The sequence below is a fragment of the Pongo pygmaeus genome, chromosome 1 (assembly GCF_028885625.2).
Source record: "Pongo pygmaeus isolate AG05252 chromosome 1, NHGRI_mPonPyg2-v2.0_pri, whole genome shotgun sequence".
NCBI classification, from domain to species: Eukaryota; Metazoa; Chordata; class Mammalia; order Primates; family Hominidae; genus Pongo; species Pongo pygmaeus.
The window spans coordinates 36,302,721-36,326,797 of NC_072373.2; the positions used below are offsets into that span (position 1 = coordinate 36,302,721).

Consider the following 24,077-nt stretch of genomic DNA (forward strand, 5'->3'; position numbering starts at 1 on the left):
TCTGGGAAGTCGAGGTTTCAGTGAGCCATGACTGTGACATTGCACTCCAGCCTGGACAACAAAGTGAGACCCTGTCTCAAAAAAGTTAGAAAAGAAAGAAAGTTAAGAAATTAAAACTTAAAATAATGTAAAATTATGTGCATATATTTTATATGTGTGTGCCGGGGGAGAAAGGGGAAGAGGGAGAGAGAGGAGATAAAGACAGGGAAAGGGAGAGAGGGAAGGAGAAAGAGTGAGAGAGACACCAGCAAATGATAAAGTAAATGGGATAAAAGCTTAACAATAAGTGAATCTGGTTGGAAAGTATAGAGGTGTTCTTGTACTATTCTTCTTCTTGCAACTTTCTGTAAGTTTGAAACATCCCTCATCTCCACAGGCTGCCTGAGTGTTCTCACCATACAACAACCAGTTTCCCCAAAACATGTAACGACACATGGAGGAGAGGTGGGAGCATGAGCACACAAGATGGAAGCTACAGTCTTTTTTTATAACCTAATCCTGGAAGTGATATACCATCCCTTCTGCATACGCTACCAGTCATACAGACTAATCCTGGTTCACTGTGGGAGGGGACTTCACAAGAACATAAATACCAGGAGACAGGGACCACTGGGGGCCACCTTGGAAGCTGGCCAACACAGACCTCTCTTCGGCCTCAAAGATTCACACCCCTCCCACATACAAGATCTCCTCACCCTCCTCCCAAGGTCCCCAAAAGTCTCATCCCATTATGGCAGCAATTTAAAGTCTAAAATCTCATCATCTAAGTCACATCCATGTGTGATTGAGGTTCTTCAGGTGTCATTCCCTAAGTGTAGCTCCTTAAGCACAATCTTCCTAACCTGTGAAACTATAGACAAGTTACCTCCCCTCTACCCACTCAATACACAATAGTAGGAAAGGCATGGAATAACTGCTATAGACATTCCTGTACAAAAAGGGGAGTAAATGCGAGCCCCAAAGAAGTCAATGGGTCCATAGTAATTCTGAAATCCAGCAGGGCAAATGTTGGAAGTTTCTGATTAAGGCTCACAGGCTGGGAATAAATTCTCCAAGGCTATGTATGGCTCTGCCCTCTGAGCTACTGGTTCCACCCTCTGAGTCATACCTCCTTTTCGGTGAAAAACAGCAAGGTGTGTGGCTTCATGGTTGTTTTTAGCCTTCCTGCCAGTAAAATTTGGGGGAGACAAAAGTCTCTTTTCACTTTGTACTGCTTTTCTGCTTGTCAGTCCAAGCTAACAATGTTTCTGCATATATAATTACTTATAACTTTTTTGTGGGGGGTCACCTTTGACTCTTATTGGGGTTTACTCAATTAAACAAAAGTGATAGCCACAAATCTCAAGTTAAACCCTTCCGTAGCTTTGGCTTCTGCTGAGTTGGCAGAGGCTTACACTTCCACGAAGCCCTACTATTTGAGAGGATCTGTAAGGCACAACCTGAATCTTTATTGAGAGCATTTGGTCTGACTGAATCTTTCTGAGGTCTTAAGAAACATTTTAGTTCATACTGGGCTTCATCTTTAGGCCATATTTGCTCAGAAGTCATTTCTTAATTTTAGTACTCTCTGCTATCCAGAAAGACAGCATTTTCAAAACAAGTCCTAGGACCTTTTTGTTTAACAATCCTTCCTTTAGTTTCTCTCTCTCCTTTCACATTTTACTATGAGCAGCAAGAAGCACCATACTGTAAACACTCTGGGTGGAAATCTCTTCAGCTAGCTTACCCAGTTCATTTGCAAAGTACATTTTCAACATTCCACATAACTGTAGGCAACAGTGTTGCTAAACTTCCTGCAACTACATAAGAGGGATCTTCCCTCCAGTTTCCAGTAACACTTACCTAACTTCTTTGGGAAACCTCACTTGCAGTCTTACCGAATACCATGAGGCTCCAATTAATCACTACTTTTTTTTATTATTTATTTTTTTGAGACGGAGTCTCGCTCTGTCGCCCAGGCTAGAGTGCAGTGACATGATCTCAGCTCACTGCAAACTCTGCCTCCCAGGTTCATGCCATTCTCCTGCCTCAGCCGCCTGAATAGCTGGGACTACAGGCACCTGCCACCACGCCTGGCTAATATTTTTTTCTTTTTTGTATTTTTAGTAGAGACGGGGTTTCACCGTGTTAGCCAGGATGGTTTCGATCTCCTGACCTCGTGATCTGCCCGACTCGGCCTCCCAAAGTGCTGGGATTACAGGCATGAGCCACCGTGCCCGGCCCAATTAATCACTTCTTCAAGGCACTTCAGGCACTCACCAACACTCCTCAAAGCCCATAGCTCATTTCAAAACCACTCCACATTTTCAGTTTTGTTACAAACTCTATTAAGTAGTTATTGCTGGGTAACAAATTATCCCAAAACATGGTAGCTTACAAGAAACATTTACTATCTCACTCAGTCTCTGAGGGTCAGGAATTCAAAAGTGGCTTGGCTGGGTGGCTCCAGCTCAGGCCCCTCATGAAATTGCTCTTAACTGTCAGTCAACGCTGCAGTCATCTCAAAGTTCAGCTGGGACTGGAGAATCTGCTCCTAAGTTCATTCACATGGCTGTGGCAGGCTTCATGCTTACTAGCTTTTGGCTGGATGCCCCTGTTCCTCACCATGTGGGCCTCTTCATAGGCTACCAGAATGTTCTTAACCATAGGAAAAGCTGGTATCCCTCAGGGCAAGTTATGAGAAAGAGAAAGGAAAAAAAAAAAAAAAACCTTAAGAGAGATGCCACAGTCTTTTATAAATAAATCTCAGGAATGAGATATACCATCACTTTTGTTATTGGTCACACAGACCAACCCTGGTACAATCTGGGAAGGTGCTATGGTTTGGATATGGTGTGTCTGACCCCACCAAGTCTCATGTTGAAATTTGATCCCCAATGTTCAAGGTGAGGCCTGGTGTGAGGTGTTTGGATCATGGGAATGGATGTCTCAAGAGTGGCTTGCTGGTTCTCACTCTTAGTTCCCGTGAACTAAACCTGTTGGAAAAAGCCTGGCACCTCCTCCTCTCTCTCGTTTCCTTCTCTCATCATGTGGTGGCCTCTCATTTCCCTTCTGCCATGAGTGGAAGCAATCTGAGGTCCTTCCTAGATGCAGATGGCGGCCCCATGCATCTTTTATCTCCTGTAAAATCATGAGCCAAATAAACCTCTTTTCTTTATAAGTTACCCAGCCCCGGGTATTCCTTTGTAGCAACACTACACAGACTAAGACAGAAGGGAAGACACAAAGGTGTGAATACCAGGAGAAAAGAATTATAGGAGGCTATCTTGGAGGCTGGCTATCACAACAGGCATGGTCCAAATATTTAGCAAACTAAAATGTGGCATGATTTCAATTCCCTGATGTAGTATAAGGAAAACAGAGACTTCACTTACACATTTTTCTTATGTTAGAACAGTAACAATTGAACCTTGCAGAACAAAATGTAATTGTGGTATACTACCTGACGTTATAATGAACAATACTTGCTCTGCCATAATAACGTTATAAGGTGGGGTGTGGTGGCTCACGCTTATAACCCCAGCACTTAGGAAGGCTGAGGCAGGAGGATTGACTGAGCACAGGTGTTAAAGACCAGCCTGGGCAAAATGGTGAAAACATGTTGCTACAAAAATTACAAAAATTAGACTGGCATGGTGGCACGTGCCTGTAGTCCCAGCCACTCGGGGGGCTGACGTGGGAGGATGGCTTGAGCCCAGGAGATGGAGGCTGTGTGATCGCACCACTGCACTCCACCCAGGGTGACAGAGTAAGACTCTGTCTCAAAAAATAATAATGTTATAAATGATGTTTATTAAATTCTAGCTTTGAGAATTATTCTATACATTACAAGCTTAATCATGACTATTAAAGAGAATATAAATATTACCACCTTTGACAAATGTTAAAATATAAGTACAGATTTCAAATGTTAAGTGGTGAAGAGAGCTGAAGAGGTAGGAGGAAGATCAAAAATGCTATTAGAATCATCTTAGACAAATGATATTGTCCACACTTACGGAACGAGAAATAAAGTCAACCGAAGAACTAAAAATATTATGTAATAACACAGAGAAACAGGGTAAACAAGCTAAATCCTTACCCACCAGAGTAGTGAGTCAATAGATATGTAAAAGTTGTTAAATCAAGAAAAAATGGGCCAGGCGCAGTGGCTCACGCCTGTAATCCCAGCACTTTGGGAGGCCAACAAGGCCAGATCACCTGAGGTCAGGAGTTCGAGACCAGCCTGCCCAACATGGCAAAACTCTGTCTCTACTAAAAATACAAAAAATTAGCTAGGCGTGGTGGCAGGTGCCTGTAATTCCAGCTACTCCGGAGGCTGAGGCAGGAGAATCACTTGAACGCAGGAGGCAGAGGTTGTAGTGAGCTGAGATCACGCCACTGCACTCCAGTCTGGGCGACAAGAGTGAAATTTCATCTCAAAAAAAAAAAAGAAACAAAGAAAAAACGGTATAAGCTTATTACAGATACAGATATAAGTACTTGAAAAAAAAAGGATTAAAATTCAGTTATGTCTAGAAGCAAAACTAGGTGGAGGGAAGGAGCAGGAAACTTGTTTTTATCGTACATTCTTTAATACTACCTTTGTGTTTTGTTTTTATTTTACTTAGCCACATGCCTCTTTAAAAGTTATCTGCCAGGCGCGGTGGATGACAACTGTAATCCCAGGACTTTGGGAGGCTGAGGTAGGCAGATCACTTAAGCCCAGGAGTTCAAGACCAGCCTGGGAAATGTGGTGAAACCCCATTTCTACAAAAAATAGAAAAATTAGCCAGGCATGGTGGTGTGCACCTATAGTCCCAGCTACCTTGGAAGCCAAGGTAGGAGAATCACCTGAGCCCAGGAAGTCAAGGCTACGGTGAGCAAGATCACACCACTGTACTCCAGCCCAGGTGACAGAGTGATACTCTGTCTCAAAAAATAATAATAATAATTTAAAAGTTATTACAATGTATAAAGGACAATGATGTTACAATTATTTAAAACAATGAGGCAATATGCATCAAAAGTCTCAAAAATATGCAGACCCCTTGACTGAGTAATTCTCCTCCCAGGAATTCACCCTACTGTACACCTGCACAGTAATGTATGAATAAGAATAGTAATTGCAGTGTTATTTGTAACAGCAAAAGGCCAAAAGTAATATACCAGTAAAAGATTGGTTAATAAATCAGTTCAAAAACTGGAATACTATGTACATATTAAAATTAGTAATGTAGATCTTTTTATTGACATGAAAAGACAATCATAATATACTGTCATATAAAAAATAAAGAAAAAATATATATACTGTTATATAAAACCAGGTTACAAAATCATACATAGCAAGATTCCATTTTTGAGGTTTCTATACATAGATGGGTAAAAAGGCACACACATATTCATAAGCACAAAAATACACCATACACACACACTGATACAGAATCTAGAATAATATGCCAAAATATTATACTATCTAGGAGATGGTATTATTGCTGAATTTCTCTTTATGTTTTAAGTATTTTTCTGTACCATCTGAGTTATTTGCATATACTACTTTCATAACCTGAAAAAAAATTGTCTAGTTTGAAAAATAAATGTGCATATACCTTGACTCTGCAATTACATATGCAGAAATTGGTTGCAAAAAGTAATAGGATAAAATGTTCTGGCCGGGCACAGTGGCTCATGCCTGTAATCCCAGCACTTCGAGAGGTCAAGGCAGGCGGACCACTTGAGGTCAGTAGTTCGAGACCAGCCTGGCCAACATGGTGAAACCTCATCTCTACTAAAAATACAAAAATTAGCCAGGTGTGGTGGCAGACGCCTGTAATCCCAACTACTCGGGAGGCTGAGGCAGGAGAATCACTTGAACCCAGGAGGTGGAGGTTGCAGTAAGCCAAGATCGTGCCACTACACTCCAGCCTAGGTGACAGAATGAGACTCCATTTCAAAAAAATTCTGTCTGTATAAGAACATTTACGCTAGAGTTATAGAAAAAAAAACATGAATATTCTATACTTCCAGTCAAAATCCAGACAGGGGACAGAAACTACACCAATTATTTTGACATAGAAAATTTAATATAAAAAACTGTTACCTAGGTATTTGAAAACTGACGAGGCAAAAAAAAGAATACTAAGGTATCAAAAAGAAGTTGCAAGAAGCAAATACTAGAAAACCACACCATTCATACCATAAGCAAGGTGTCAGGGAATCGTACAAAATGAGACTTAATTTAAAAAAAGAAAGAATTTTAAAACTATAAGAATAATTGAATATCACCTTTTCTTATGTTCCTACAGGGTTTTTTATTTGGTTGGTTGGAACTGAAGTTGTTTTGTTTCATAGATAGGAAGAGTAAATATATTCTGGGTACACAAAACTATAACAAGAACAAGAAAAGACAATTTCAAGTGCTTGTTGAACAATATGAATTATCTCAATAAGTAAAAGGGCCTCTGACTTCATAGTGTAGTTATGTTAGAGTTCAGTATATATACAAAATTAATTATCACTTTTTTAAATTACAATTTCAAAATAATCACTTACCAAACACTATTCCTTTAGCAAATGGAGGAAACAACTCTGAATGTCGGAATAAGTTTTTGTGAATTTGCCATAGTTCTTTGTGTAGTTTCTTAAAATCACTGTATCTCTTCCATACAATTATCTAAAGAGAGGAAAAAATTAAACATGTATCTCATAACCATTTAGGTTCAGATATCTGAACAACAAATAATCTTTTCATTAAAGTGTTCAAAATTGTCATGCAAAGGCAAACACATGTCCTAACCAATATGATTAACTGACTGAAATTAACTAATAATATTTGCTTTAAAAATATAAGGCAGATTCCTGCTGACCAGGGGTACAAAAAAAATAAAGTAAAAATATATTACATATAAAGCAGCAATTCTTCCTCAAACTATTCTGTTTTGGTTTCAAATTTTCATTTTAAACAAGTATGGTTTTATTCATACTGGAAAAACATTCAACCCAGTATGGAGAAGATTTATACTATATAAAATGTCACTTCATCTGTTCAAAAACCAATTACAATTGGCCTGCAAATGAGTTAGATGTCAAAACACGTATTCTGTCTCAAAATAATATATTTATAAAGACAAAATAATTAATTTAGGCAATTTTTAAACGAAAGTACATACTCAGTATTTGCCTAAAAGGATAAACTGGCCAGGCGCAGTGGTTCACGCCTGTAATCCCAGCACTTTGGGACGCCGAGGCAGGTGGATCACCTGAGCTCAGGAGTTCAAGACCAGCCTGGCCAACATGGTGAAACCCCGTCTCTCTACTGAAAATATAAAAACTAGCAGGGTGTGGTGGTGGACGCCTGTAATCCCAGCTACTCGGGAGGCTGAGGCAGGAGAATTGCTTAAAGCCAGGAGATAGAGGTTGCAGTGAGCCGACACAGTGCCACTGCACTCCAGCCTCAGTGACAGAGTAAGACTCTGTCTCAAAAAAAAAAAAAAAAAGGATAAACTGAGTAACACTGAAGAAATAGCTACGCAGCAAGCAATTAACATGGACTTTCATGTCATAAATCTTAATTTACACTAGTAATAAGATGTCTGCAGGCAAGCTGAATCCTGACCAGAACATCATTAAAATTAGTATATTTTTAAAAAACAAAATAACAATCATCTAGATTAGATGACATGTAAAAGTGTGTTTTCCTTCATTAGTCTGAATTATTTAACCTTACTCAGATTATATCTTAAAAAAAAACCACTTTGTAAAGAAAAAGGATTTGAAACATGGCCTTGATATCACAGATTCAGACCCTCAATCTCTAGAAAATAGGGTAAAATTGAGTTTTAAATCCCATTACTTCAGATACTGGGGTCTTTACTTCTGAAAAGCTTAATCATCTCAGTTCTAACAAAGTTTTCTAACAAGTTTTTCACATACAATAGAGTATAATGCTAATGAGCAAATAATAGGTCAAGCAGGTAACCAGGTGTGATTTAAGAGATTCCTGCCAAAAAACTTACTCTCTGCATGTATAAAATTCTTCAGCAAACTTTTTCATGCTGCCAAAAATTATACCTTAATTAATGTTTATTGTTTTTAATACAGTTATAATCCTAGGAGGCTAGGCAGACTACAATATGAATTAATTTTTAAAAACTGCTTCCTCCTGATGCTTCCCTTGTATTCATTTACTCAACAACAAAAAGAGTCACCAAACAAATATTTCTATGGCCCTACTTTCCACTAAGCATCATATTGTCACAAAGTATGAAGAGAAGGGACATACAGGCCCTGCCTTCAAAGAGTTCACAGTCTAGTTAGGAAGAATAAGCCAACACATCATAAGACAACAACATCATAAGACAGCTTGAAAAATACTGAGAGGGCCAGTCCAAGAGTGCTGTAGATGTAGTACCTAAATCAGCCTTGTATGTCTGAGAAACCTTCACAAAAAGTACTACCTTAGAGAGTCTTGAAGGGAAGTGGTCAGTAGACTGACAAAAATAAAATAAAAGGGGAGGGAACTGGGAGTGAAGTTTCTAAAAGGAGAGTGAGATGCCAAGTATATATTACTAAATGAAGACAATTAATTTAGGCAATTTTGAAACAAAAATACATACTCAATATTTGCCTAATATGATAAATAAACTGAAGAACACTGAAGAATAAATAGCTGTGTAGCAAGTTTTGCTACAGAATGGTGGTGCCATGCCCTGAAGTGAACAGCAAGGAAGAAGCAGCAGTTCCGAGGCAAGAAAGAGGTTCAATTTTCAACATATTTGACTTAGGAGCTCGTGAGGGAGCTGCTTGGAGCTGTTCAATGAGATAGACAGGTTTAGGGTTGAAGAGCAAAAACTGAGCAGGATCTATGAGCCTGTAGATTAAAAGATCAGCAGCAGATAAGCAGTAATCACTCAAGAAAGGTTTCTCAGCATGTGCAATGAGATGTGAGGATTCTAACAATGAAATGATGGGAACAAAAAATTGTTATTTTTATATTTTAAAAATATATCAAATTACAATTGTACGACATTGCCAAGGAATTAAAGGAGAAATGGTTGATGGACTTATGTAAGCAGTACCTTATATAAGGTAAATGTCATTATAAACTGGACATTACATAAGGTTAAGGTCATTATGACCTGGACATGAAAGTTATTCAAAAGACTGTAGCTCATGGGAACAATTAGATTTGCAGATAAAACTTTTATTCTAGACCGGGCGTGGTGGCTCACGCCTGTAATCCCAGCACTTTGGGAGGCCGAGGCAGGCAGATCACGAGGTCAGGAGATTGAGACCATCCTGGCTAACATGGTGAAACCCCATCTCTACTAAAAATACAAAAAATTAGCTGGGCGTGGTGGCGGGTGCCTGTAGTCCCAGCTACTCAGGAGGCTGAGGCAGGAGAATGGCATGACCCCGGGAGGCGGAGTTTGCAGTGAGCCAAGATAGCACCACTGCACTCCAGCCTGGGCAATAGAGTGAGACTCCGTCTCAATAAAAAAAAAAAAAAAAAAATTTATTCTAGTTAAAGTCATTTTTAAATACTGCAAGAGAAACTTGAGGAGCAAAATTTAACAATTTAATCATAATAATTATTAAACTACCATGGTATATGAACCAGTAGATAGTCTCTCAGAGCAAGAATTAGAACCCCCAAGGTGAGAATCTGTGTTTCTTCACCATGCCCTAATTTATTCACTCTCATATTCCTTCTTCTCAACCCTAGGGCTGCAGAACCAAAATACCTAACAGCATTGCAAAATGTCACATCCACTGCCTCCTTTTCTTCTTACTCCTTCTAAGTTTTGAGGTTTCCAGAAATCTTCAAAATACAAAAGTGAACAAAGGTATACTTCCACTACAACAGCAAGTACTGATGTTCATATCTGGACTACACAAAGTCCTCAGAGACACATACAGAAATTATTTTCTCTAATTAATGCTCAATACTTTCCCATTGAAAAAATAGGTCTATAACACCTATTTCTTTATTGAACCAAGTCTTCATAAGTTTCTTATTTATTAAAGTCACTCTGAAGAAAATGTCTCAATGAAATATTAATTCAGTGACAACCATATAAAAACATACAAATAAAAGCTTAATTTTAAAAACATTCCCTTAAATATTTTTTAGATAAATGTTTCCTTTTCAGATAATTACACTTAATAAAACCAAAAACTTTTTAGATTCCTGTATTTTACAGAACCACCAATTGAATTAACTTTGTCCTTTTCACTCTCACATAGTTTTAATATTTAAAATTTGCTGGATTATCTCTTCTTACAACCAACATCACTACCACACTATCTGCTTACGGATTTTATTTTCCCTCTTTTCAAGAGCCTTTCCTTTCCCCTGATATATTTCTGAGTGTGTACCTATTTTCTAAAACGATTTTTTCTGACGCTTGTAATCACAGCATTTTGGGAGGCCGAGATGGGCAGATCACCTGAGGTCAGGAGTTTGAGACCAGCCTGGCCAAAATGGTAAAACCCCATCTCTACTAAAAATACAAAAATCAGCCAGGCGTGGTGGCGGGCGCCTGTAGTCCCAGCTATTCAGGAGGCTGAGGCAGGAGAATCACTTGAGCCCGAGAGGCAGAGGTTGCAGTGAGCCGAGATCACGCCACTGCACTCCAGCCTGGGTGACACAGTGAGACTCCATCTCAAGAAATAAATAAATAATAAAACTATTTTTTAAAAAAAGGATTTAAAAGTTAGAGATTTCTGACATAATACATAGAAAGTCCTGTTTCAGTTCTTTTCCTTCCCCAAATTTCACCAGTGAAATACCCTACCTGTAGAGAGAAACAGGTATAGGTTAATTTGTTTAAAAAAGGGTGAGGGGGAGCAAAACCATCTCTTCTTCACTTTTCTGCTGTCTATTCATGTTCTACACAATCTACTGAAAGAGAGGCCACAGATCTTTTAGCATTCTTAGGAAGAAAACACTGATATGTGGTGGCATGTGCCAAGCTATATATAAAAGAAAAACAACAAAATTTCTCCTATTTTATAAGGCTAGCGTATTACTAGCCCTACATTTTGTTGGACTATCAGTACATCTAGTCCTCAATAGCCCTTGTGAAGCCTTACTATATAGTCTAAAGCAGTAACAAATGAATAAGTTAATGGAGAGGGAAAGTGAAAGAAAGTGAAAAACAAACTCTAAGTGGTGAATTCCTCTCCCAAATAAGAATTCCAATGTTTAAATACACTAAATGGGAAACTAAAAAAAGTACTGTTATAATTTCAAGATTATTCTATATTTTAAGAAGCCAACTAAATAGAAGACTTTTAAAAATATATACCACTTCTAACAAAGAACCATGCAATTGTCTAACTAAAAGACACTTACAAGAGTTTTCTGATGAATGGTTCACCAACAGTTGTTATTATAAAAGAGTTTTCCCGAAAAAAGGACTAAGAAAATGGCAGAGAGTATGTTCATGGATAGGTTGGTTCAGGATTCTCCCTGGAAAATGGGAACATCAAGCTACAAACTACAGCACAGCAATCAGACAATGCATTCAAAGGAAATACACCCATTTTCAATTTTAAGAGTTGTAAACTAGAAATCTAAAGAATAGTTCACACTCATCAATTGATACAAGTAAAGACAGAAAAGTACTTTAATCAATGGTGCAAATTACTTTCACTGATACATATATATGTATGTATATATTTTTTTCTTTCAAAATAACAATATTACAATATTCTTTCTGTTTCCTGGTAGGGAAGGAATTGTCTTAAAACCCATCAGGAAAATAGTATTAAATCTGTTTTTGTTTTTTTTTTTTTGAGACAGAGTCTCGCGCTCTGTCGCTCAGGCTGGAGTGCAGTGGTGCGATCTCAGCTCACTGCAACCTCTGCCTCCCAGGTTCAAGCAATTCTCCTGCCTCAGCCTCCCAAGTAGATGGGATTACAGGTGCCTGCCACCATGCCCAGCTAATTTTTGTATAAAAAATATATCTGTTTTAAATCATAGGACAAAAACAACTATGAAATCAGACACAGCCAGAAATGATAATGTATAAAATTTAAATATTACCTAAACCTGGGGCCATACACTCATACCAACCAGTACCAACCAGTCACCTTAAATGTATGAATCATGCCAGGTATTTTCTGTAGAGCAGTGGGACCTGTAGCTAAACAGAAAAAACCTACCACCCAAAGACATTCATATTTAATTGTGGGGAAAAAAAAAAACAACACTGTTGCAGAATCAGGACTCCAAACTTAAAATATCTGTTTTAAACACATTAGGGAGGGGGAAGAAATCCTGATATATGTCCTTCTAGTCTTAGTGAAAATGAGCAGGGACTAAAATGAAAGTAAATCAAGAAACATTCAAAGCAACAAGCTTCTCAGTAAGGATTCCTAAAGATATACAACAAGCACAGAGTAAATACAAATAGAGAATTCCACAATTTTAAGCAAAACATAACTGGCTGGTACCATTACAGAAAGAAGGAAAAAAAGGAAAAAATGCACAGAATAATCTGCAAATGAATTTACTAACTTAAAAAGTTTAAAAAAAAGAAACATCTATGCCTAAAGCAGTTTTCCAAGATGTCAACATGTCAATTCAATATAAAAGTGAAAGTAGGTGGAGACCCATAATTTACTGTTAGAATCTTTAAAATAAATATTAGTTACCAAATACTTTTTATTACACAGGCATTATGATCTTGAAATGGGTAAATAGGGGCCCTTAAGTGATATTGAAATCTTGTAAACACTAGTTACCAGAACAATTATCACTTAGTAAACAGCACCATAATTCATTAAATTCTTATTTATATAATTTAACACCTACTAAAACTTAACAATTATTTAGTAGGTCTCAAATAGGACACTTCAGCTACTGTTTTGTGAAATGAAGACAATCTTCACGCAAACATATAAACACTGATGTACAGGCCGGGCACAGTGGCTCACATCTGTAATCCCAGCACTTTGGGAGGCCGAGGCGGGTGGATCACCTGAGGTCAGGAGTTCGAGACCAGCCTGGCCAACATGGTGAAACCCTGTCTCTACTAAAAATACAAAAATAGCTGGGCGTGGTGGCAGATGCCTGTAATCCCAGCTACTCAGGAGGCAGAGGCAGGAGAATCACTTGAACCCGGGAGGCGGAGGTTGCAGTGAGCCGAGATCGTACCACTGCACTCCAGCCTGAGCAACAAGAGCGAAACTCCGTCTCAAAAAAAAGAGATTGATGTACAAATGATTCAGGCGATTTCCTCAAAAAAGCACTTAGTTAAATTTTTATCAAATACATAAAATAAAGTCTTCATATAAATGTTACCTCCTGGACATCCTCTGGATTTCTTCGTGAAACAACCTAAAACAAAACATACACAGAAATCTCTAATCATTATCAAAATTTAAGATTTCATATTTGTATAATTAACTTTCAATAGTATTTGTACAAAAAATTCAATTTGCTTAAAAAAAAAAACACTATATCATTTATCCAAAACTCAGCTATATAATAACTTCACTATCTGAAATACATACTGTTAAATCAAGTTTAACCTAAAGTTACCTCCCTTAGGCTACATATTTTAAGTTTGGCCTAAAAGTTTCTCTGTACATAACGAACAGAGAAATAGATATGTAAATAGATGTGTAAAGACTGTAACCTACTACAGCGCCAATCACCAAGTTTTGGCCAAAGAGAGCCAACTGTTCAAACGGTGTTCAAATAAGGCAAATGCTTAGCTGGAACCAATACAGCTGTTTCAGTTTCCTTTTCTGTACATCACTTTCCTTTTTCTGTCCATACATCTTCCACCACGTGGCTGTGCTGGAGTCTCTCTGGACCTACACTGGCTGAGGAGGCTGACCAATTTGTGAATCCTTCTTTGCTCAATTAAACTCTGTTAAATTTAATTTGGCTAAAAATGTTATTTTAACAATACTAAAAATTAAGCAAAAAAGCAGCTAAAAGTAAGTCCACATGCTAAAGTTCATATATTCACTACATTCTTAAGAAAAAGCATCTGCCCTTTACTCTTACTTAATTAACATAATTCTAACAAGCTTGTTTACACCTCCCCTTCCCAGCAAGCCTACATACAAATCGGAAGCATAAAAAGCAGCTGCACTTGGGCAAAGTGTACAAGGGATCGCTCTACATTATTTCCTGCAACTGTATATGAATCTACAATTAGCACAATAAAACTTTCAATTAAAAAAAAGCAGCTACAATGCTCAGACACACCATGTGAGAAGTATAAGAAGTAATCACTGGCTGCCTAATGATAAAGAAAACAAAAGTAATATAAATCATTTACAAACATTCAGGGACAAATAATCCTTCTATCAATACTCCCTAAGCAAAGAAGAAAAGGGGAGATTCTTTCAAACTTCTCTGATGACAAAGGCCAAAAAGTCTAACACCAGGTGAAAAGATTTTTTTCACAAAACTTTTGAAAAGCTAGGTGTTTACATCATCAAACAGCATCCTAAATTAGGAAAATCTCACATTAGATTACATAATACAGTACCATCCATGCAAGTGTCAAATTAATAGTTTTGAAGCTACAATGGTGTATGTTGCAAAAATAAACAAAAAGATAAATCAGGCTGTTCTGCCTATGGAGTAGCCATTCTTTATTCCCTTACTTTCTTAATAAACTTGCTTTCACTTCAAAAAAATTTTAAAAAAAAAAGATAAATCAAACACACATTAAAATGGTTGCCTATGAGTGTGAGGAAGAAAAGGGTCTTTGATATCCAATGACAATACACCATGAACTAGGGATTATAATCCATTCAGCACCACCCCTAAAGTCCAAAACAAGAACAAAAAAACAGAGGATGTAAAGTCAGACAAACCTTGGTTCAAATTACAGTTCCTCCACTTACAGGTTTGATCTCATCGACAAAACGAAGATAATACTAACTGCCTGGCCTGGCTGTTGTGAACAACAAATAAGAACACAGCAAGAACTCTATAATTTAAAAGTTTCCTCTGTCCCCTACCAGACAGGTTAACCATCGTGAAAGGTCCCACCTAAGAATTCCAGAGAACAAATATCTTGCACTCTATTCTCCAACTTTCAGAATATATAAACTTGGTGAAATCTTGTAGCAATTTTCATTAATTTATACAACAGTGCTATGCAATAGAACTTTCTGTGATAACAGAAAAAAAGGTTCTCTATTTGCAGTGTTCAACACAGCCACCACTAGCCACATGTGTGTGGCTACTGAGCCACTGAAATATGGCTACTTTGAGAAACTACATTAATTTTATTTCATTTAAATTAATTCAAAAAAATTTTTGTTTTAAAGAGACAGGGTCTCACTCTGTCACCCAGGCTAGAGTGCCATGGCATGATCATAGCTCACTGCAGCCTCAAACTCCTGGACTCAACTGATCCTCCCACCTCAGCCTCTTGTGTAGCTGGAACTATAGGCACACAACACCACAGTCGGCATATATATACACATACACAGACACACACACACACACACATATATATATACACTTTTTTTTTTTTTGGTAGAGATGGGGGTCTCCCTACGTTGCCCAGGCTGGTCTCAAATTCCTGAGATCAAGCAATCCTCCCACCTCAGCCTCCCACAGTGCTAGGATTATAAGTGTGAGCCACTGCAGGCCTTAATTTAAATTTAAATCAAAATAGCTACATGTGGTTAATGGCTACCAAATTAGACAACACAGATTTAGTATAAGAGACTATAACAGGTAACTAACAACTACACATTATTAAAATCTTTGATTTTAGCTATTACTTTCAAATACCAGTATTTCACATAGTATGACGAATTTTGATTCTTATAAGTGTTTCTTGTTTTTTGCTTTTTTCTTTTTTTTTTTTTTTGAGATAGAGTCTTGCTCTGTCACCCAAGCTGGAGTGCAGTGGCGCGATCTTGGCTCACTGCAACCTCCGCCTCCTGTGTTCAAGTGATTCTCCTGCCTCAGCCTCCCAAGTACCCGGGACTGCAGGCATGTGCCACCACGCCCAGCTAATTTTTGTATTTTTAGTAGAGACAAGGTTTCACCATGTTGGCCAGGATGGTCTCAATCTCTTGACCTCGTGATCCGCCTGTTTCAGCCTCCCAAAGTGCTGGGATTACATGTGTGAGCCACTGCACCCCACCGTTCTTACATTTTTATGAAATGTATTGAGAAGAAAAGTCATGGATAACCAATCCACTAATAATCCACCCCCCAAAAATAGCACATGATCATTCACAGCAAGGTCTATTCAAATGTACTTTAAATTTCACAATTTATGTTTTTCTCAGTTTAATACATTTCCTGAATTTATGAATATATTAAGGTATCTTAAGTATTTTAAATAATCTTCCTTAATATAAGCAAATGATCTTTTTGAGACAGAAGAACTTATTTCTTAGTTTGGTGTACATATTCTGGATGTTCTTCAGATAAGCCAGTCCTGGAAATCAAATACATGTGTACTGCATAAACAAAAACACATTAGCCATCCCCTAACAATAGCCACAATATTAAAACCATCTTATCAGAAATAACCAATTTGATTATTATTTCTCAGCCGTCCTTAGTGGTTTACATACATCTATGTGCCGGATTACAATAGTGAGCAAGTCCCTTTCTTCCTGGAGCTCATAGTCTAGCGGTACACAGTGGTGGGGTGGGAAGGGAGTACAGAGTGGAGGAGGGTGTATTTCCCAAACATATTTCCATACCTCAGATAACAGTAGCGTGCTAAGCAAAAGATTGGGAAACACTTCATCCTAGATCCTTCCCATGACACTGAATCCTCGCTGTGCAGAGCAAAGTGGCATCCCAAAAGCAGTCAACCAGTCATGGTTTAGTGATGTAAGACTCTTAATGTCTTCATGATGCCGGGCGCAGTGGCTCACGCCTGTAATCCCAGCACTTCGGGAGGCCGAGGCAGGCGGATCACGAGGTCAGGAGATCGAGACCATCCTGGCTAACACGGTGAAACCCCGTCTCCACTAAAAATACAAAAAATTCTCCGGGCGTGGTGGCGGGCGCCTGTAGTCCCAGCTACTCGGGAGCCTGAGGCAGGAGAATGGCGTGAGCCCGGGAGGCGGAGCTTGCAGTGAGCGGAGATTGCGCCACTGCACTCCAGCCTGGGCGACAGAGCGAGACTCTGTCTCAAAAAAAAAAAAAGTCTTCATGATAATAAAAGTGAAACTGACCCGATAGTCCTACGGACAGTTTTTTTGGATAAACATGGAAACTGACCCTTCTGGTATTAAAGCTTGAAGCTTAACATTTGTTTTATCAGAGTTCCTTCAGGAAAGGGCCCTCAGGCCTCTTAAAAAGTATTAATATTGTGAACCCCGAATATCTGAGACAGGTCTTAGTTACTTTAGAAAGTTTATTTTGCTAAGATTGAGGATCCACGCCCGTAACACAGCCTCAGGAGATCCTGACAACATGTGCCCAAGGTGGTAGGGGCACAGATTGATTTTATACATTTTAGGGAGACATAAGACATGAATAAATATGTGTAAGATGTACACTGGTTCAGTCCAGAAAGGTGGGACAACTCAACATGGGGAGGGGGCTTTCAGGTCACAGGTAGATAAAAGACAAATGGCTGTATCCTTCTGAGTTTCTGATTCGCTTCTCCAAATGAGGCAATCTGGTATGTATTAATGGTTATCTCAGTCAGCCGAGGGGTGACTTTGAAGAGAATGGGAGGCAGGTTGGCCCTAAGCAGTTCCCAACTTGACTTTTACCTTTAGCTTAGTGATTTGGGGGCCTCAAGATTTATTTTCCTTTTACAATATCAAATGAACTGAAATTCACCAGATCACTGCATCCAAACAATGAGATGCCAGACCTCTCATCCGTCACAATTGCTTCCTTAACCCTCTGTAGTACCTGTTTTCCCGTAGATAATCACATTTCCTCCCTGCTATATAAACTCCTAATTTTAGTCAGTCAGGGAAATGGATCTGAGACATCTCCTTGGCTGCAGCACCTGATTAAAGCTGGCTTCCTTAGCAATACTCATTGTCTCAGAGATTGCTTTCTGTGTGACAAGCAGCAGGACCTAGATGGAACCCCTGGTGTTTTGGTAACAACAGTAACTCATGATTATTATGCAATATACAGAAAATCAAAGTTGAAGTATACTTACACTACCTAAGTGAAGGTCTTTAATTTTAGGCTTACAGAAGGAACTACCCTGTGCCCACCAAATACTTCACAGTGAAGGAGGAAATTTAGACAGGGTTTGGAAAATCAAATCAAAAGCTACTTAGGTATTACCTGACAAGCCTAAAGCTTAGTGAAAACTGTGTCTTAAAAGTACAGGGTTATACTTCCCTGATTCTCTTTCCTCTTTGGTGCTTCTGCTTCTCTTTTGTAGGTTATTCTTCATCCTTCTGCCCCCTAGTATTCTGTGAGCACTCCAAGAATCAGTTTTAAACTCTTGTTTTTTAGCTTCCTTTTTATTATTAACAGTCTATATCTGTGCTAATACTGTTCAAGGCACTGTGCTAGGCATAGGGAAAATTTGACTTTGTACATTTACATTTGCGAATAATTTTATATTAATGAATCACTTCATTTTCTCAACAACCTATGAGTTAGGCAGAGTAGCTATTATGACTTCCCCTTTTACAGATAAGAAAATAAGGTGGTTCAGAGTCCTGTCTAAAGCCACATGGCTATTCACCTTCAAATTTAGAATGAGATCCTCGACTGTCTGACTCCTGGTCTACTGCTCTTTCCACTCTATTACACTGCCTCCTTCTATTTATCTGTGGTATTTTCAGCAATAATGAAGTTTACTTATTTCCATAAAATTCCATCGCCATTAGGTTTTTGTTTATTTCACCTATTCATTCAACACATATTAGTGCCTACTCTGCTGCCAGGTACTGCAGTACAATGGAGAATATACTAGGTCTGATTCCTACACAACTGCATTATAAAAATACAATCACTTCCCGAATACATTACCAACTTCAACCACTTGGTACCCCACTATTAGGGATTCAGTATTCCCAAATATGTCATCTCATTTAAATACTTTACAAATATGTCCCCCAAAACGGAAACAAAAACCACAAAATGGCTAGGATAATGTGAATTGAGTATAAAAATCCATGAGTAACAATTGTTTCTGTGTAATTATCTTCCATGACTGAAAAGTTAATGAAAAATAAGAGTATCAATCAGAAATCTGAGGGAAGAATATAACCATACTGACAATGAATAAAACTGAGCTAGCAACTCAGTAATTTTTCTCTGGATAAATTTCAAGAGAGTTTGTCACAAAGTTCAACCAATAAATTCCACAAAAGTTGGAATTTAAAACAGTGACAGTTTTCATTAAAAGTTCACAAAGGGCCGGGTGTGGTGGTTCAAGCCTGTAATCCCAGCACTTTGGGAGGCTGAAGAGGGTGGATCACAAGGTCAGGAGTTCGAGACCAGCCTGGCCAAGATGGTGAAATCCCATCTCTACTAAAAATACAAAACTTAGTCGGGCATGGTGGCAGGCATCTGTAATCCCAGCTACTCGGGAGGCTGAGGCAGGAGAATCACTTGAACCCAGGAGACAGAGGTTGCAGTGAGCCGAGATCGCGCCACTGCATTCCAACCTGGGCAACAGAGCGAGACTCTGTCTCAAAAAAAAAAAAAAAAGGCTGGGCACGGTGGCTCACGCCTGTAATACCAGGACTTTGGGCAGCCGAGGCGGGCGGATCACAAGGTCAGGAGATCAAGACCATCCTGGCTAACACAGTGAAACCCTGTCTCTACTAAAAATACAAAAAGTTAGCCAGGCGTGGTGGCAGGTGCCTGTAGTCCCAGCTACTCAGGAGGCTGAGGCAGGAGAATGGCATGAACCCAGGAGGCAGAGCTTGCACTGAGCCGAGATCACGCCACTGCACTCCAGCCTGGGCAATAGAGAGATACTCCATCTCAAAAAAAAAAAAAAAAAAAAAACAGGTCACAAAGGCCAGACACAGTGGCTCACGCCTGTAATCTCAGCACTTTGGGAGGCCAAGGTGGGAGGATCACCTGAGGTCAGGAGTTCGAGAACAGCCTGACCAACATGGTGAAACCCCGTCTCTACTAAAAATACAAAAATTAGCTAGGCGTTGTGGCATCCGCCTATAATCCCAGCTACTAGGGAGACTGAGGCAGGAGAATCACTTCAACTCGGGAGGTGGAGGTTGCAGTGAGCTGAGATTGCGCCACTGCACTCCAGCCTGGGCAACAAGAATGAAACTCCCTCTCAAAAAAAAACACTTCACAAATTTGGCCGGGCCCGGTGGCTCACGCCTATAACCCCAACACTTTGGGAGGCCAAGGCAGGTGGAACACCTGAGATCACAAGTTCAAGACTAGCCTGGCCAACACGGTGAAACCCTGCCTCTACCAAAAATACAAAAATGAGCCGGATGTGGTGGCATGTGCCTGTAGTCCCAACTACTCAAGAGGCTGAGGCACTAGAACAGTTCGAAACAGAGAGGCGGAGGTTGCAGAGAGCCAAGATCACGCCATTGCACTCCAGCCTGGATGACCAAGTGAAACTCCGTCTCAAAATAAATAAATAAAAATAAAAATAAAGTTCACAAATTTCCACTGCAAGCATTAACTGCCACTGACTCAGTTAGTACTACCTATATATCTTGAAATGCTTCTTGCTTTTTAGAAATTTATCACCAACTCATCTTAAAAAGTATTAGCTTACACTCTACTAAAAATACAAAAAAAAAAAGTATTACCCTACAGCAGCAGTGCTTCACAAAACATGTTACATGTAATACCAGTATTCTTTAAAATCAGTGATCTCACAGGAAGAGCTTAATAATCAATTCAGTTTACCTCTGTTTAAGAAGGGAATGTTGTTTACAGCAGAATTCTTCAAACCCTTTAATACATTAATATGCCTAGTAAATCCCCAAAAGGAAGATACATAGTATTTCCCAAAGACATCTAGCCACTCAACTTTTTATTTTTATGTTATTATTATCATCCTCATTATTTATTTAGTACAACACCTACTAAAATCTGAAGCACTAGAGAAATACTACCACAATTTTTGTAGTCTATCTGCCTCTGTTCATGAACAGCAAGTTATGAATTCAGAAAAACAATGTCTCACAGCAAAAGTAACTATCTCTTATTGTGCTAAGAAATTAAATACTCTACTTCATTCAGTAATCACTACAACCATGCTTGGTAAGATGAGATAACCAAAGACCTAGAAAATAGACTCAATCAAATAACAGAGGCAGGACCAGATCTCACAACTCCATGACTCCAAAGTGCTCTCTCCAGGACATAAGTCAATTGGCCCTCTTCAAGATTAAAATTCCAAGTATTCAGGTAATATTCCTGACAAAATATCTCTGACAAAATGCTTATAGGCATTACAGTTAGGTAAACCCTTTGTCTTATAAGTCAACTAAAATACAGAAATTGAAGAACCACTTTGGAAAAGCAGGAAAAAAAACAAGGGGCTTGGAACTAAAAAGAATGGGGTCTGAATAATGGTGTTGGCACTGCCCATGAACTGCTTTTTCTGCCAGTTCAGTACTAAAACAAAGTAAAAACAAAGCAAAGACCCAAAGTTAGCCCCCTTGCCTATTCTGAAAACAAAGATCAGGCTGTGAGGCTTGGCCTAGGTCAGTTCCATAATAATCAACAGGTCACATTGCCACTGGGTCCCTGAAATCCTTTCCAGTATGCTAACTTATTCTATCTACTTCTTAATAAATATTACCACGTTTCCTTAAAAGTCAGGTCAAAAGCACTGTCTTGCCCGGATGCGATGGTTCACGCCTGTAATCCCAGCACCTTGGGAGGCCGAGGCTGGAGGATCACAAGGTCAAGATCGAGACCATCCTGACCAACATGGTGAAACTCTGTCTCTACTAAAAATACAAAAATTAGCTGGGTGTGGTGGGGCGCACCTGTAGTCCCAGCTGCTCGGGAGGCTGAGGCAGGAGAATCCCTTGAACCCGGGAGGCAGAGGTTGCAGTGAGCCAAGATCGCACCACTGTACTCCAGCCTGGCGACAGAGCGACACTCTGTCCAAAAAAAAAAATTCAAAAGCACTCTCTTATCTGATTATCACCATAATGATGATTAGAAATCACTCTGTTAACTCAGACATATACAAAAAGCTGTATTCTTTGTTAAGATTAACAAAGAGTAGCTACAGGTGGAATATCCTTTTTCCAAAATGCATGAAACAAGAAGTGTTTCAGATTTTGGATTTTTTTTGGATTTTGGAATATTTGCACATACATGAAATATATTGGGGATATGACCCAAGGCTAAACACAAAATTCATTTGTTTCATATATACGTTTATATACATAGCCTGAAAGTAATTTTATACAGTATTTTTAATAATTGTCTGCATGACTGCAACCTATCACATGAGGTCAAGTGTGAAATTTTACACTTGAAGCATCATTTTGACACTCAGAAAGTTTCAGATTTTGGAGCATTTTGGATTTCAAACTTCAGAATAGGGATGCTAACCTGTACTAGAAAACAAAACTACAAAAATTATTCAAACTTATAATATTTCCTAGGTAAAAAAAAAAAGATAAAATAAGTCCCTTTAGAAGCCAGTATTGATAAGAAGTTAAATATAAAATTTAAGAAGCTAGTTTTATGAGCAAAGTATTGTAATCAAGTCTTCTGAGGGCTACTTCACTATCACTGTTCAGCTGCTAGTTTAGAGTAGCAGAGCTAAGAAGAAAAATTAACAAAATTAATTCTAGTAATTACACTAAGTGTCAAAGTACAAATAATCAAACATGGAAAACATGTCCATTCTTCTCATTTTTCAAAGATATGAATCTCTGAATGTGGGACAGGAATAATACAATATGCAGAAATGGAAGGCTACACTATTCTGAACAGTTCTCCTTGTGGTGACTAGGTATACCAAGTGGCACATTCATCAATATAATGCATGCAGTCCTGATTTTCAGACATTAACTTTCATAAAATCCATACTTTCATGTAAATATACTGTCATATTTAAACTGTACTTCATACATACAAAAAAAAAACACCCAAGTCTTGCAGGAAAAGTAGGTCAAAGCACCCAGCTCACATAGGCAATTGTTACCTTACCAAACTCAACCTCCCTTTCACAACCACCTGCATCTGAGTTCCTCTCTCCTGCTCTTCCCTGCAGAGCCACAGGTGGCACTGGTTGGCAAGAATATTAGGGCTGGTTATCACCCACCAGCCAGGCAGTCTGGACCCAAGAGGCAACACCTGCACAAACCATAATTAGACATTTTATAATTTTTAGTTCTCTGGAGTGAAAGAACTCCCATATAAAATAGACAAGTCAATGGGACAAATTTTAGACATTCAACTTTCTAACAAGTTTTCACAAAAGCATTATGTCAAAAGTACTACAGACTGAATGTTTGTGTTTCCCCTAAAATTCACACTGAATTTCATGTTGAAACTCTAATCCCCAAGGTGATGGATCTGGCTGTGAGGCCTTCCAGAGGTAATCAGGTAATCAGGGAACTTCAAGATGGGATTACTGCGCTTACAAGAAAAAGACAATGATCTCTCTCAGCCATGAGACCATACAGCAAGAAGGCAGCTGTATGTAAATCAGGAAGCGGGCCCTCATCAGGTATTAAATCTGCTGGCATCTTGGTCTTGGACTTCCCAGCCTGCAGCCTTCAGAACTGTGGGAAAGAAATGTCTATTGTTGAAGCCATCTAGTCTATAATATCTTGTTACAAAAATCCAAACTGACAAAGACAGTAAGGAGTTGTGGCTTTCTATATTATTAAAATCCGAAAATCTCAGGGAGAGTAAAGAAGCTAAAACTGCAAGTTATCTCTAGATACTCAGTAAATGTTTGCTAAAGTTATTTTTCTCACCTCAAATTTTACCAGTTATAGCAATATGCTAAACTATTTTCCAATCAAGGTTCAAGGAAAATCAAAATCCTTAATGTTAAAGAAAGTTTTCAGTTTAACATAAAATCTTAATATCTGAGATCAAGTTGTCAACAAACAAGATGAAATCAGGAATGGCTTACATTTTTTAAGTTCCATTTATGAAATTTTTGGTATATTAGAAAGTTTTCTACTAAACA

At 38.7% G+C, this 24,077-nt stretch overlaps 1 protein-coding gene across 6 annotated transcripts in view; it reads right to left on the bottom strand.

Moving 5' to 3' along the window:
• RPS6KC1 (ribosomal protein S6 kinase C1) overlaps positions 1–24,077 on the bottom strand; it is a 220,801-nt gene that overhangs the window by 187,204 nt on the left and 9,520 nt on the right. For 2 of the 6 annotated variants that reach the window (XM_054479254.2, XM_054479238.2), the window contains exons 2-3: positions 13,289–13,324; positions 6,532–6,652 (exon numbers count right to left, since the gene is read on the bottom strand). In XM_054479254.2, the coding sequence (XP_054335229.1) occupies positions 6,532–6,652; positions 13,289–13,324 (157 nt within the window). Of the gene's footprint in view, positions 1–6,531; positions 6,653–11,335; positions 11,453–13,288; positions 13,325–13,500; positions 13,519–13,629; positions 13,688–24,077 lie in introns of those variants that run through there. The other 4 variants (XM_063672230.1, XM_063672232.1, XM_054479265.2 and 1 more) reach the window with 4 other exon arrangements.